The sequence below is a fragment of the Mytilus galloprovincialis genome, chromosome 13, assembly GCF_965363235.1.
Source record: "Mytilus galloprovincialis chromosome 13, xbMytGall1.hap1.1, whole genome shotgun sequence".
Taxonomy (NCBI): Eukaryota; Metazoa; Mollusca; class Bivalvia; order Mytilida; family Mytilidae; genus Mytilus; species Mytilus galloprovincialis.
In genome coordinates this window covers 47650339-47667335 of record NC_134850.1, presented here as the reverse complement: position 1 = coordinate 47667335, position 16997 = coordinate 47650339, and the positions used below count along the sequence as shown (strand labels likewise).

General features: G+C 32.8%; 1 protein-coding gene across 2 annotated transcripts; it reads left to right on the top strand.

The window, feature by feature from the left end:
* Window positions 1–13498: 13498 nt before the first annotated feature.
* Window positions 13499–16688, top strand: LOC143055989 (uncharacterized). Of its 2 annotated transcripts, none has more exons than XM_076229060.1 (4): window positions 13499–14236; window positions 14923–15006; window positions 15928–16029; window positions 16477–16688. In XM_076229060.1, exons 1-4 carry the CDS (start codon window positions 13651–13653, stop codon window positions 16659–16661), a joined length of 957 nt encoding a protein of 318 aa, XP_076085175.1. In that variant the 5' UTR covers window positions 13499–13650; the 3' UTR covers window positions 16662–16688. The 2 variants fall into 2 exon arrangements, with proteins under 2 accessions (XP_076085175.1, XP_076085174.1); XM_076229059.1 differs by having other exon boundaries at window positions 15928–16041.
* Window positions 16689–16997: the final 309 nt, after the last annotated feature.

Below are 16997 nucleotides of genomic sequence, written 5' to 3'. Positions count from 1 at the left end.
AAAAAAGGGTCAATTTAATGTATTTATCCATTTGTGTGACTTTATATGGGCAGCTGATTCGTACAATTTTATTAACACAGGCAATATCATATCTTTGTCATTGTTCCGACGTAGTATGTCAAGGTGAAATCAGTTTTGTACATTTTTTTCAATGGAAATTATAAAGTTTTTATAAAATAGTTAGTTGAGAGAAGGATATAGGTTGACCAAAGGTATTCTTATCTTCAGCTGTTATGCTTCGAAGTGAGCGAATAAAATATAACAAAATTACCGAACTTCATGGCATTTAAAAAGGGTAAGGGGACAATGCAAACTAACAATCGACAAGCGTAGAACAACTGCCACATTCCTGACTTAGTGTAGGTAATTTTGAAGAAAATGTGATATGAATATGGTTTATAACTGGTTATACCACATACTTGACAATGTATGATTGTGTACGGTTAATGATGAACAACAACACACAGTGTTTGATATCATTTGCCCGATGATGGTATGTCAGTTGTTGTATACCTCTCTTGTTGAAAATTACTGTTATTGTGCTGTTTTGTTACACTACATTCCAAGGTTAGATACAGTTTTTTTTTTTTTTGTTTTTTTTTTTTTGGGGAGGCCAAGTCATTGGTTTACCTCAGTGGTCGTTATTTGCGTCTGTATACACATTTGATTTTCTTTACTAGTACTTGTTTTGTTCATGAACTAGACCTTTAATCCTTTCGTCGAACTGCTTTATAACAGGCGGTTACCCGGTTGAAATTATAAAAACGAAATGGAACTTTTTGTAAGAGAAGGTGAAAAGGGCCAAGTTGGTATAAACGAATTGTTTGCATCTGTTTCTATGGGTTTGAAAAGTTACACAAAGGAGCAAAATCTCGGATTTCATTGATTTTTTTATATAGTTTTTGACTTCAATTTTTTTTTTTGAATCGTCGAAATATTTGTAAACTTTAAAAAAAATGTCAATTTAAAAAAAAAATTAATTGTGATAAGTGCCAATACATAAGGATTCTTTTTGTGCAAGTGCATAAATTCTGCCGAAAAAAATGGGCATATGTTTCATCGAAAAGAGAGTCTATAATACGTTGTTATGAGCAGGCGTGTTAGAGTGGACTATTCTATCTTGAAAATGTATGAATCTTAAATATTTGATACATCACTTCGCTTCCGATTTTCATACATTTAGGCTACAACATTAAAAATGCATAGTACTAAAAATGGAATATTTGTGTCAATTAAAATACCTTTCTCAAAAGCCATAGCAACAGCAGAGAAGTAGTGTTCGAAAAACTAATTTTTACTAATGGTATTCGGCAATCGATCTTAAAAAGGCAGAATTTCGTACATAAAAAGGAATAAATTTGTCTGCTTTTAAGAGTTAAATTTAACGCGCGTCTTTTCAGTGTCTTCAATCCTTACGATTGTAAATTTTAGATAACGTAACGGGGAAATAATTTTGACGACGTACAATCCTCACAGATAAATTTCATTTGATGGCTGTTTATAGATTTCAATACGGTGAGGGTTATTTTTATTGTCGACACACATATGTCATGTTTGATGTCTTATAGTTACGATTTTGTACGTCATTTGGTCTCCAGTGAGATTTTTCTCATTAGCAATCATACTACATTGTCTACTTTTTTATATTGACCTGGATATAGTTTATATAACAAAAGTCAAAACGAATGCCAGCACGTTGAATTTCGGAGCCCAAAATCAACTTGGCTGGCTCTATCACTTGCAGTGTACACAATTCTAGGTTACCCTTGTTATCGACATGCAAATGCAGGACGCTAAACCAGTATACAAAATTAATTCCAGTTTAATCTAGCCTCACTAAATGTCAACAAGGAGACAACAAACAGAAAATTGAACTTTTATTGTTGTCTCAGTTAAAGTTTATCATTTAACTGATTTTGTGTGTTTTTCACAATTCTTGTTAATCACAACTGGTTTTCACTCCCTTGCAAGTACGTTTTGTTAACTGTTATGTCAAACATCTTCATAAATGTCTGGGTGAATTTCAGAACATTTGATAAAATATTTTAGTAATGCGTAATCCACTTTCAACTTAGACACTTTGTACTATGATGTGATATACAGATAAATCCACACATAAACAATAAAACTAATTAGAATATGTTTCGTTTCAAACTATTCGATTTAATGATGATTACAAGATATATACTAGACGCTGTAATATACCACTAAAGGATGAGGAACTTATAATCATCGGTTTCACAATGTTACATGACTGGAAAAAGGGATTGAGTCCGAGAAAGGAGTAAAGGACAAGCAGTCAAATATAAGTAATACCGTCGACTTAGTGATAAAAACATAATTTAAACATTCTTTTCTAATTCATAAAGATGTTGAATCTGGAGGATAATACACTTAATATAAGAGGAACATTCGTTTTTATAAAATACAGAAAAACAGATACAAGCAAGGAAAACCCTATTTTATTTCAAAATGCATTTTTCATGATAATACGCACAGTATTGGATATACATATGCGACCAATACAATATAAAGTAAAAAAAATACTGAAATCCAAAAAAAAAATCCCTAAGCAAATGACAAAATCAAAAACTAAAAAAAAACATCATACGAATAGATAACCACTGTCATATTCCTGACTTGGTACAGGCATTTTTTATGTATAGAAAATGGTTGATCAAACCTGGTTTCATGGCTCACTAAACTTCTCACTTGTATTAAAATCGCATGCAGTTCCATTATATTGACAACGACAAACTTCAATGATATTCTATTTCATAAAATCAAGATGATATATTAATACTTGACATTACACATAAAACCGATCAAACTGTCACCTGTTTACACGTTGACATTAAAAAATCTTTCTCATTGATCATTTGTCTTCGATAAAAGCAAATCATAAATAAGAATTAAAATTATGTATGACAGACGGCAGTTTCATTTACAAAGACTCAATGGAGAGGATTGAATAACATGAAAGTTCTACTGGAAACATACACTTCAAATTTGAGAGCAATCAGGATCCGAATTTCCGAAAGGTTTTGCCTCAAATAGCTAAGGTTATATACTCGAGGGGTACAAAATCCTTATCATTTCGAAAAATTCAGAGTTTTGAAAACTCTTTATTTATAACTATTACCTTAGCAATGATAATTCACGTCACCACAGAAGAAGTGTTGACCAAGGAGATGGTGACAACCTTGCGAACAAGACATTCACGATACGATGGATAATGTGATTTACCCTGTAATGCTATGATCTATGTCTATCAATAAAATGTACGGAGTACTTAACCATTATATGTGCAATCATGCCATCCAAAGTTCCAAAATCCAAAATCGGTGTGCATATTTTATAAAATATTTAATATAGAAACAACTTCTGTCTATCATCAATTATAGATCTCTGTTTTTTTTTATTACAATCTAATGAATTATATGAAGTGTAATTGTTTTGACCTCTGTTTGAAAATAGGTTAAAAAAATTAATCCACCCCCTAATAAAAGGTACTAAAAAATCAATGTGTTACTTCAATTTGACTTGTCTGTTTATATTAATATTCCGTGTGGAAATGTTTCCATGGAAGCAAATAACGATATTTAGCCAAGTTGAACACGCACGCTGAATGTTTGGTAAAAGGACGTTAAAACGGTGAGTTGTTTATCATCAGACTATTTTACATGCTTATACAACCATTTTAGTCCCGATTATGTTCGACAACGGAACTTTTCACTGTTATACAATCATGCATGACTGACTGTTCAGCAGTATGCTTTTTGTTTTCGGTCGAAAATTATTATAAAATAAGATATCCATACAATTGATAGATGATAGGTATATATGTCTGATATATATTATAATTACCCTATACTAATTGAGAATAAAACCGTGGATAATATGTCATGTTCTTATTCAATACTTCAAACGAACATAAAGCATTTATAAAGTAAAACTCGACACCTTTATTTGGTTATCAGCTCGCCCCGACAGCACAGAAAGCTTCGATTGATAAAGAAATGGACATAAAGAAAAAGGGGGCGGGACAAACAATATATACATTACAAGCCTAAATTCTTAGAGACTGACAATCTGTTAAGTATACTCTCTTTAACATAACCATCTTTGGCTTTATCACTTTTCCATCTCCCGTGTTTTTAAAACAACTGGTCATCTATTCCAGCTTCTGCCGCGGCAGTAGCTTCTCCTGACCTCAATCTATGTAAGTCAAACTGTTTTTTATCAAGACCTAAACTGTCAAGTGCAGACAACAATAACTCTCTGGCTCTGGTGTAAAAAATATGACTACTCTTTCTAAGTTTGTATATGTTCAAAGATTTACAATAACAAATAGATCTAACGATGAACTCATTCGATTCTTCCGAAATGTTAGCTAACTTTAGATAACGCTGAAGTACATCTACCGGGCATGTAATATTCCCTGTTTTTGAAATGAAAACATCTCTCCCTTCCCTATATACATCAGTTTTACTCTTGGCTAAATAAAGTGTAAGGTAAGTAGGGGAAAACTGTATATCAGACCTTCTTAAGCTAACTCGGAGAATCTTAAAAAGCCAGCATAGGCTAATAAACACATGCATGCTATTCTTACATCTTTTAAATTACAAGTATTATTAGCATATTTACATACAATATTTTTCAAAATATGCGGTGTGATAGGTTCTTTTTTGACAACTGAATGAATATTCTATGAGCCCCTTCAAGAACAGATGCCACTAGATTATTTTCACTGGGATCAGCAACGCCAGCTAATTTGTGTGCCCATTTTATGGCGTAAAAAGCATCATTTAATTTTGAAACAGATTTTGCAATTTCAAACAAATGAATTAAATATAAAGAAATATGTAAATGAGATGCCGGCAATGGTGAAAAAGAATATTGACTAGTCTACTTACACCATGAATTGAAGGCATATCTATATTTCGTCTGAGTATTCTCTGCCTTGGATGAAAGAAGGAATTCTGGTAACTGGTTGAACAAACTGCTGAGATCATTATTAGAGGCAACTTGTGAATTAAAGTCTGACCACTGTCCTACTGAAAAAATATCTGATAAACGTAAAATTGCAATAACATTTTATATACATATATACAGAGGACGAATTATTCGCATATTTCATATATCTATACACAGAGTAAAATATAATATATATTCAAATATTTCTACGCCAGCTACAATATCTTTATAGATACTAGGGCCATATACTTGTAAAACAAATGACCATGCCTGCTACAATATCATTATAGATACTAGGGCCATATCAACATAAACAACCATGCCTGCTACAATATATATATATATATATATATAGCGGGACGGCTGCAGTGCAGGCGATTTGGTGTCACGATATCACAGTAGCATGGGTTCGAATCCCGGCGAGGGAAGAACCAAAAATTTGCGAAAGCAAATTTACAGATCTAACATTGTTGGGTTGATGTTTAGACGAGTTGTATATATATATATAAAGTGCCTAGAAAATCAACCTAACGATGTTAGAGTAGATTTGATTCGTAACTTCCTCCCCGGCGCCGGGGCTGGAACCTGTACTTCATTTTCTAACTTCTACGACAACACCACCTAGCATTGCGCAGAGACCTTATCCCCTCCTCTAACTCTAGCTTATAAAAAAATAAGCTTTCGTTTCGGGAGGTGTTACCTTCTTGTAGGAATTAAACAAGGATCTCTGATACAATACACGAAGTATTTATTTTTAGTGTACAGAAATGATCATCTACTCATCTCTTCAGTATAATTGCAGGGTGCTAATCTATTTTTAGAAGCATACAATCACTGTAAATAAATATATGTATATGTCTGCCTGTGTGTAGTGACAACTGCAAATTATACCTTGTCCATCGGATTTCTTATGATTAAAAAAATACCAGGCCTTAGAATATGTATAAAGTGCCTAGAAAATCAACCTAACGATGTTAGAGTAGATTTGATTCGTAACTTCCTCCCCGGCGCCGGGGCTGGAACCTGTACTTCATTTTCTAACTTCTACGACAACACCGCCTAGCATTGCGCAGAGACCTTATCCCCTCCTCTAACTCTAGCTTATAAAAAAATAAGCTTTCGTTTCGGGAGGTGTTACCTTCTTGTAGGAATTAAACAAGGATCTCTGATACAATACACGAAGTATTTATTTTTAATGTACAGAAATGTGCATCTTCTCATCTCTTCAGTATAATTGCAGGATGCTAATCTATTTTTAGAAGCATACAATCACTGTAAATAAATATATGTATATGTCTGCCTGTGTATATATTTAAAAAAAGGCTGCATCAAATATATAGTATATATATATATACTAGGGCCATATCACAAACAGACCATGCTTGCTAAAATAGAGTAACATATACTAGAGCCATGTCTACGATGCATCTAGTAAAACAGCCAAAACTGGCGAACCAAACGGTTCATCTCCGAATATCGTATTCTTAATCGAACCTTGTTTATAAATACCATCAGTATTTTTAAACACAATAACATCTTTTACGTAATCTTGATAAATCAAATGTTTATCGAATATCAAAGGCCGAAACGCAGCCGAAGTCCACTTAGTCACAACTGACGTGCCCGAGCTTTACAAGCTATAATATGTTTAATCGATCTAATCACAAGATTAATTGGTGGATCAAACTTGAGAAAATGCATCAACTGCTTCAGGATCAGGTTGCCAAAATAAGGAGTTAAATCTCACAACTTTTTACATTTTATTGATTTTTAAAACCAGTATGAATATACATATACAGATTTGATTTTATATGTGCAGCCTCAAATACAATATTGATTTAAAATAAAGGAAATAATTCAAATTAAGGGACAATAACTCTTGGACTAGTAAACATATTATCATATACTGAATTACTAATTATTGTCCTAAAAACAGAACATGTTTATAGTTCAAATATTAATGTCCCTTTATCTATTCTACTTTTCAAAAAAGAAATTTATTATGGTCTTTTTAAGCAAATATAGGCAGACATGTTTTTGACTTTGATGCAGCCTTTTTCGCCTATTAATTAATTCCCTAAATTTGACAGCTTAACACCAAACTATAAAACAACCTGGCATTCTTTAAGATGAATATATAAATGAGATAGCTGTACAGTTATATGAAAATCTAAGTTGATTTGAAAAAGTTATAAAAAAAATGAAAGGTGACCATCTGAACTTAGTCGAAACTTAAAATTGTAGCTTTTTTCAACCTATTAACTAAATCCTTTAAATGACAGCAAAAAAACAAAGTACTAAACAGCATGGCATTCAGTAAGATCAATATACAAATGATATAGCAGTAGAGTTTTATGAAAATGCAAGTTGATATGAAAAAGTTATGAAAAAAATTAAAGATGACTATCTTGAAATAACAAAAAACTGAAAATTTAAGTTTTTTCTTAAACCTTTTTATTAAATCCATCAGAAAGACAGTATCACACCAAACTACCAAACAACTTGGCATTCTGTAAGATCAATATATAAATGAAATAGCTGTTAAGTTTTATGAAAATCCATGTTGATTTAAAAAAGTTTTAAAAAAAATTAAAGATGATTATCTGGATTTAGCCTAAACTGAAAATTTGAGCTTTGTTTAACCTTTTTATTAAATCCATAAGAATGACAACAATACACCAAACTACCAATCAATCTGGCATTCTATAAGATCAATATATAAATAAAATAGCTGTAGAGTTTTATGAAAATCAATGTTGATTTAAAAAAGTTAAAAAAAAAATTAAAAATGACTATCTAGATTCAGCCTAAACTTAAAATATGAGGTTTTTTTTCTTACCTATTAATTAAATCTGTAAATTTAACAGCAATACATCTAACTACCAAACAACTTGGCTTTCTATAAGATCAATATATAAATGAGATAGCTGTAGAGTTTTTGGAACATCGAAGTTGATTTGAAAAAGTTAGAAAAAAATTTAAAGTTTACTATCTGAATTTAGCCTTATCTAAAAATTTGAGCTTTTTTTTCTTACCTATTAATTAAATCCATAAATTTTACAGCAATACACCAAACTATTAAACAATTTGGTATTCTATAAGGTCAAAATAATCTAAAAGATAGTCAGAACAGAAAATTCTAGCTTTTTATTCCTTAATTAAATCCTTAAAATTGACAGAAATGAGCCAAGCTACCAGTTTGTTGAGACATGTTTTGAGTGCCCGCAAAAGAAATATCCTACAAACCAATAAAATTGATAACAAAATTTTTCCTATAAAATATGTTCTGGCCCATCCACTAAATATTTTAAGAAAAGTTCTTGCCCATCCAAACATTTCCACAAAAAAAGTGCTTGCCCCGCCCCAGTTTGCACCGGCCCATCCATCTGATAAATATTGAACGGTCCCTTAATTACGCAACCTATTTGAACTAAATCTTCAATTGACTTTGTGACAACTTCGGTATTCTGCCGTGCTGATCTATTATTTCTGTGGTACATTTTAAAAGGTGTATCTATAAATGGGATAACATAACCATTTTTTATTGTATCAAGCACAAAGGGACAAGCACCTATATTTTCCCAATACTTTACATGACAAGCTAATCTACCGTTCACCCCTTTAAATTTGTCATATGAACGACAATTCTCAAAATATTGTTCTAAAAAAGATTCAATATGATCGTTATCAAGAAAACATGTAGAAAATTGGTCATTAATAGTGTCTAAATACTTATCATTCACAATGACTGAAGAGTGAAGTTCAGGCTCTACTTTACTACTTCTGGGAGGTTGTGGAGTTGCTGTTGGATAACCTGAGGCTGGCGAGAAGAGGACAGTTTTTTTCTCCAGTGGCCCCGTTGCTTGCAGTAGTGGCACATGTCGATTGAGCATGGCTCACGCTTTGCGAAACTCCCACGAAAGGGTTGTTGCTGATTACGTTGATAATGCTGAGCATAACCAGGGTTACCATATGATTCCGCAGGTTGTTGACGTGGTGGATTTTTGGGGTAAGGTTGCTAGCGTGATTTAGACTTCTCCTTGGAGGTACGGATAGCTCTGGTCTCAGCTTGTCGTATATTTATCTCATCTTCAGAATCTGAATCCACGGTATTGGTTTCGTATTCCCTAACGGTTCCCCAACCAGCAGGGGAAGAATCAGCTATGCGAATTTTCTTATTACGGCTTTTGATCTTATCAGTTATGTCAAGAACTAATTTATAGGCTTGTGTATTGGAGTTAGGGATGAATTTTGAAAGTTTGTTAACAGTGTCTAATAATTCTTCGTTAAAGGTGTACTGAAATCTGTTTCCTTCCCCCTTAAATTTTAGAGTAATGTCCTCCTTAATTTTTTTCTCTTAAGGCAATCTTGTTCTTGTATGAGTTCAGATTTCAACTCATCTAATTTGCTGTCTAAAATTGTCTTAAAAAGCTCCACAGTATCTACCAAATCAGACGACTTATCACTGCTTTATGAATATTAGGTGGCGGTATACTATTATCTCCATCAAGTAGTATGTCTTCATTCAATTCCAGACGTGGGGAAGATTCGGACATTTTACCAAATGGCGATTTACGAAAAACGAACCTTTACTGTCGGATAGGCGAACCTCGAATGACAATTCTAGGCTTTCTTATTATAATTTTAGCGCTAAAATTCTAGCATGAAGTTATCATGATTGATATAACTTAAACCTGTAATAACCTACTGATTGTCCAATCAAATAAAACATAAACATGTTTTGATTTAAACACACGTGCTAAAAGTAAACAAATACACGTGTTCCCGAGTAACTTTTATAAATACATGATAATTGTAAAACACATAAAACTGATCTATCAAATAACTGACATTTTGATCACGTACGCCTAAGATCAGTTTGTGCTACAATTCCGTCTGTAGGAATTTATTTTTAAAAAATGATATTGCAATCTGTTTAAGGTAAATATGACAGTTGGTATTCCATTCGTGTGATAGGTTGAGCTTTTAAGTTTGCAATTTGCTGAAGGAATTTCTGTTTAGATTTTTTTTAAGTTCTTTTACTTTTTATTCATAAAGATAACAAATTTATAATTTGTGCTTTACATTTATGTTTCTTTTTCTAAATATACTCTATATCAAGTTTAAAATGAGATTATCGTTGGTATATAGATCACTGCTTCTAGTATTTATCTTGTAACCATCATTAAATCGAACAATTTTAGGTGGAGTTCGTGTTGCTTAGGTTTAAGTTTTCTATATTGTGTCTTGTGTACTCTTATTTGTCACATAATGTTGCTTATGGTCCAGTTGCAAATGTTTCATGCATGTTGAGGACGAGATCAAGTTACCTGTACATCCCGCACAGCCAAAACGAATGCCTCACTTTGGTAAGCGTTTTACTGCCGGTCGGATGAAGATCAAGCGATCATTCTTCTATTCCTCACTCTAGTAGGCACTGGAACGAAAAAAAGTTTCCATTATAAGTAATTGACAAATAGGAATAAAGTTCATTAACACAAAAAAATGTTATAAATGTCCCCAACACTCAGATCTAAAGCTTTTTCATAAAGAAAATGACACTTAGAGGAAAGTATTTCAAATAGCTTAGTTTAAAATACTCACAATCAACATTTGGTACTTGAAAGTCATTTATATGTCCAAATCTGGATTGCACAAGTTCAATTAATTTTGTCAAACACAAGCTATATGATGTCAAGCCTTTCTGTCTTCCTTATTTGTCTTTTGGTTTTGACAATGTTTTTTGTTGTCTTCTTTCTTGGTCGTACCTTTAGATTGACAGACGGGTTTTTAACTTTCTATGTGTGTTACATTTTAGTGTTGTGTTTCTGTTATGTCGTATATCTCCGGTTATCTTTGATTTGTTTCTGTCAGATTTAGTTTGTAACCCCGATTGGTGTTTTTCTCAATCGATTTATAAATTTCGAACAACGGTATACTACTATTGCCTTTATTTAAGTTATGTATAGATAATGTCATCCTTGTTGTGCATAACATAATCACATACTTATTACAATATTATAAGTACATTGTTAAGTTACGTAAAAACATATATTAGCGATTATTATACTTCCTGTAAGAATGTCCTTCTATAGTTAAATTACTCTATTTTTGCATAGTTTTTAAAAGAAATATATAGCGTTAACTGCACTATGCGAAAATAGTATGTCTTGCTGTTGCAATAGACTATTGATTTTAACGTCAATCATTGTTTGATTTCACGCGAGAAGGTGGAGCTAAATGGCATTGACAGACAAGTGGGATGGACTTATTAGCCTGATCATATGTGCGCTTAAAATAACGATGTTATAAACCACTAATTAAAGTCGCTTAATGACTATACTGTTGTCTGCAAAAAAACAAAACAAGCAAGATGTCGCGGTTTGGTCAAGACGACCTTACAACATTTAGAAAAGAGAACTTTAAGTCCAAGAAAACTGGTCAACAAACACATTTTGCTGTTAAAGTTTTGTCAGATTTCATTGTTGAAAGAGGTATGGAAATTGACATTTTGGAAGCCACAAAAGATGAAATCGCAAATTTATTGCAAGATTTTTATGCCAACATCCGAAATAAAAGTCAAGAAGGTCTCAAATATCGTGAGCCTAAATCCATCAATTGGAAATACAACTTTAAAATTTTGATGGATTCAGTCGAGGATTATGCCAGGCAATGGGCTAAGCGCGAGAAGGAAGACGTAGACACTCTTTCCGAATGGATTAAGGCAGTGAGGTCGTTGATACAAATCAGAATTAAGAAACTGAATGGGTCCATCAATGCCCATGCTACGTCAATCTTTAAAGACCCAAATGTTGCAAAACACCTATCCGACCTCCATGACAAATATGTTGTTGTCCCTGCAGATAAAGCCCCAAATAACATCGTTTTTGTGTGTAAAAGTCACTACATCAACTGCTTGATAAACGAATTAGGTATTGACAATTCACTTGGTAACTCAACATATACCCTCACGACACTTACCAAAGAGGAAATCCTGGATAATCATAGGTCTGTTCTATGTTCCTTTGGAATTTCAACCAAAGATGAAGAACTGGATCTTCCATCACTGTATTGGATACCTAAACTACATAAGTGTCCTTACAAACAACGGTATATTGCTGGGTCTTCCAAGTGCTCCACGAAACCTCTTTCTAAATTATTAACATCTATTTTATCAGCAATCAAAGACGGGCTTCAAAGTTATTGTGAAACTACCTATTCTAGAGGTGGCGTGAATCAGATGTGGATACTTAAAAATTCAAAAGATCTTTTAGAGTACATACAATCTAACTCTCTTTCATTTTGTAACAGTATTAAAACATTTGACTTGTCTACCCTGTACACAAGTATTCCACATTCCAAACTAAAAGACAAATTGAAAGAGTTGATATTACTTTGCTTCATAAAAAAGAATGGCCAACGTAGATACAAGTATCTTGTCTTAGGGAGGGATAAATCCTACTTTGTAAAGAATCACTCTGATTCAAACAAAAAATTCTCTGAAACTGATATTATCAAGATGCTTGATTTCTTGATTGACAACATATTTGTTACGTTCGGAGGACGTGTTTTTCAACAGACTGTCGGCATTCCAATGGGAACAAACTGTGCCCCTCTACTCGCCGACTTGTTTCTTTATTATTATGAGGCTGACTTCATGCAGGAACTTCTTAGGAAGAAAGATAAGAAGTTAGCAATATCCTTTAACTCTACTTTCCGCTATATAGATGATGTTCTTTCACTAAACAATTCAAAATTTGGTGACTATGTGGAACGCATCTATCCAATCGAACTAGAGATAAAGGATACTACAGATACAGTTAAGTCGGCTTCATATCTTGACTAACATCTAGAAATTGACAATGAGGGTCGGTTGAAAACAAAACTTTACGACAAAAGAGATGATTTCAGCTTTCCAATTGTGAACTTTCCATTTATAAGTAGCAACATTCCAGCAGCACCTGCATACGGGGTATATATCTCCCGTGCTTGCCTTTCCTATCATGATTTTCTTGATAGAGGTTTGCTGCTCACAAGGAAGCTATTAAACCAAGAGTTCCAAATGGTGAAGTTGAAATCATCCCTTCGTAAATTTTACGGACGCCATCACGAGTTGGTTGACCGTTATGGAATAACCGTTTCACAAATGATATCGGATATGTTCCTTACGTCGTAACTACAATCTCCTTCCCTTTCATGAATATGACCTACCGAATTAGACTATTTACCGGATTTGTAATCACTTAAGCAACACGACGGGTGCCACATGTGGAGCAGGATCTGCTTACCCTTCCGGAGCACCTGAGATCACCCCAGTTTTTGGTGGGGTTCGTGTTGTTTATTCTTTAGTTTTCTATGTTGTGTCGTGTGTACTATTGTTTTTCTGTTTGTCTTTTTTATTTTTAGCCATGGCGTTGTCAGTTTGTTTTAGATTTATGAATTTGACTGTCCCTTTGGTATCTTTCGTCCCTCTTTTACAAGAAAAATACTCTTCTAGCCATACGACAGAGCATAAATAGATATCTGAAGGAGAACGACAGGTTTTTTGACATCATTACCGACCCCGAATTTACCCGAGCGAACGACAACTTTACTTCCCTACTCAGGAAAACGAGAGAAGAGGGAAAAGGAACTGTCACCCACCATGAGGCTATCTCACTGGAGGATTTGAGAATGCTTTATGAACACCCACTAGTTTTTAACACGTCAGCTCCTCAGGGCCTCCTAAATAAAACTATATTCGAAACAATCTTATATTTCTGCAGAAGGGGTCAAGAAAATCTCTCACAATTGAAGGTTGATGAATTTAAAGTTGACTCGGATCAAAAAGGGCAGATGTATGTCCGTAAACTTACAACAGAACTAACAAAAAAACACCAAGGTACTACAAATGAGACAGAGGGTTCAGGGGGAATGATGTATGCTACTGGCACAGATAGATGTCGTGTTAAGTCTTTTGTTAAATATCTAAAGAAACACAATAATGCAAACAATAGATTATTCTTGCATCCAAAGAATTCATTCAGTGAACAAGATGATATTTGGTTCAGAAATGAACCAATTGGACAAAACACCATCAAAGTGTTTATGAAGAATTTGTCGAAGTCAGCAAAATTATCTAGAGAATACACCAACCACTGTATCCGGTCAACATGCATAACCTTGCTGGACTATAGTGGCTTCCAATCCCGTCACATCAAGACTATCAGTGGACACAGAAATGAGGCATCTTTATCAAGCTATTGTTATGATACTTCAGGTAAATGTTACACAAATATTTAATATTCATTGTGCAATTGCTAAAATTTTAATACAGTTATTTAAGGAATGACTGTAATATTTTTTCTGTCTATGAAGAAATAACATAAAAAATGTGGTGCACACTGAATAACGCGCGTAGCGGGTTATTTAACAGTGTGCACCACATTTTTTATGTTATTTCGAATAGACAGAAAAAATGTTACAGTCATTTCTTATAATTTAATTCTAAATTTCATTTCAAACAGTAGAAAACCATGAAAAAAGGTTGATGACGTCACGGTCACATGACTAAATTATGTCTATGGGCTGATAACAAAATAACGTCAGCCAATCAGAAGACGCGTTACATCCAAAATTAAACTATATCTATATATCTTATGCAGTACATCATTTGTACATAAAATAACAAAAATATACATTGAATTACAACAATATTGTAAGAATATTTCTGCTTTTAATATCATAATTGAGTTTATCCAAAAATTTTATGAAAAATCTCAAAAAGGTATTGGGTTTAATGTGTGAAATGACTGAGTACAATATTTATATATTCTTTATTCTAATGACTATACTTGTACATTTCTTTATTTAATTGTGCATGTTTATAAATTAATTTTACTGTCTGTCAATCATTTTCTGAACTCATATAAATGCTTTCATTGTTTTTTTATAAATACATTTCAGATAAACAGAAAAAGAGTATGTCTGATGCATTAAGTAAATGTACCTATGGAACATTACAACAGACAGAAAGTAGGAGTGTAACTAGTAAAAAGTAAAAACACAAAAATACTGAACTCTGAGGAAAATTCAAAAAGGAAAATCAAAAATCAAAAGGCAAAATCAAAAGTCCAAACACATCAAACGAATGGATAACAACTTCATATTCCTGACTTGGTACAGGCATTTTCTAATGTAGAAAATGGTGGATTGAACCTGGTTTTATAGCTAGCCAAACCTCTCACTTGTATGACAGTCGCATCAAATTCCATTACATTGTCAACGATGCATGAACAAAACAAACATACTCAAAGAGTAAAAATGTCAAAAATAGGGGTACAACAGTCAATATTGTGTTATCATCTTAATATCACTACATAAACAACAAATGTAACAAAGTAGCACAAAAAGACAAACATCAAATTTAACATTCTCATTTTGCTTTTCTTATACGGCTGAATTTATCTATGTAAAGTCTACCCATTAATGAAAGAAGGTTTTCATTACTGGTGTAAAATTGCGCGTTTGAAATTCGCACAGGTAGACACAAAAATAATTTTGTTGTATGACGGCATACATAAATGCAGACTCACGTAAAGTAGATATAACAAAAAACACATCATATAAGTAAGTATAATCATGTAAACTATCAAATTAAACAAAATAATCAAAGAAATGCAAAGAAAAAATAACCTAGGAGAAATGCATGTATTTATTTGTTTTGTTGGTACCATGAAATATAGCACACTACATTGTAGCATTGACTCCCCTCAAATATTATAGCACAATAAAATCACATCGATAATTGTATTCTAATATTTGCCACTAAACTTGGGTTGTACTGTTTAAAGATACTGATAAGACAACTGTTCATATGGCTCCTTTTGTACATATAGTCTATATAATATATAAATAGTTCTCCTTACATGCAAGATAGTGTAAAAACAAACTGAATTCTTTTTATAACAGTTAGCTTGTCCCAGGAAAAGACTGTTTCTACCTTCACGTCGGATGAGAATGAACAGCCAATACCTCTACCAGTAATAGAGACTGTTTCTGCTGTTAGAAATAGTAAGAGACAATGTATTTTTTCTTTTTGTATTCAGGTACTATTGAAATAGTATTAACTATTCAACATATATTTTGGGTCAACAACATGAAATAAATGACAAAAGGTTTGTCACATAGTCTTCAACAATGAGATCTTCCTTAAAGTCACTCTCCTACATGTCCCGTTACATATAATGGAGTTCATGAACAAAATGGCATTCAGGTGAATTAATTGCATATTTAACACATGTAAATACATTTATGTCTCAACATTCACCAATACATTTTAAAAATGAAAGTACGCTTTTACTTGTTTTTGATAGTACAAATGATGTACCGCTATATGTGTAAATATGGCCAAGAACTATTTGTGCAACTTTTTTTTATGTTCAACTAGAATAATTTGTTACCTAATAGTATAGGTACTTTGTTCACACTCAAAAGCTGATTTTATTTAAATTATTTCAGTTGAAACTGCACCATATGATCCAGATATCATTGACTTTTTGGGACTACCTGATGATGTTTTGGTGGACTATTGCCAATCAGTCGAGAATTCTGACCACCAAATAAGTGCCCCAAAGCAAATGAAGATGATGCCATTGATGAATATTTCAAATTGTACTGTTAATATCAACTATTACAATAATTGAATTTGAACAATAATGGAAAATACATTGTAGTAGAATTATAAGGACATTTAAGAGACTTTAAGATACTGTAGTTTCTGTTAAAACTTTATTTTATATTTGTTAACATATGTTCACTGCTATTGAAACCAAAATAGTCATTTGTTACAGATAAATTGTAATAAATGGCATTTACTGTTAATATTACTTTTTTTTTAAAGTTATAGAGTACTGTGGAGAAGGTTAATAAATGAAATGGAAGAGGTTTAGAGTACACCTTCTTGAGAAATATCCAAGATAATACAGAGACAAATCTAGGACATACTGCTTTAATTGTACTTCTTCATCTTGAAGTGAACA

Bases quoted from the DNA above. Each gene is read 5' to 3' on its own strand.
- LOC143055989 (XM_076229059.1), top strand. From the start codon at position 13,651: ATGCTTTATGAACACCCACTAGTTTTTAACACGTCAGCTCCTCAGGGC. The intron at 14,237-14,922 runs GTAAATGTTACA...AATACATTTCAG, and splicing joins CTATTGTTATGATACTTCAG to ATAAACAGAAAAAGAGTATG. The intron at 16,042-16,476 runs GTATTTTTTCTT...AAATTATTTCAG, and splicing joins TAGAAATAGTAAGAGACAAT to TTGAAACTGCACCATATGAT.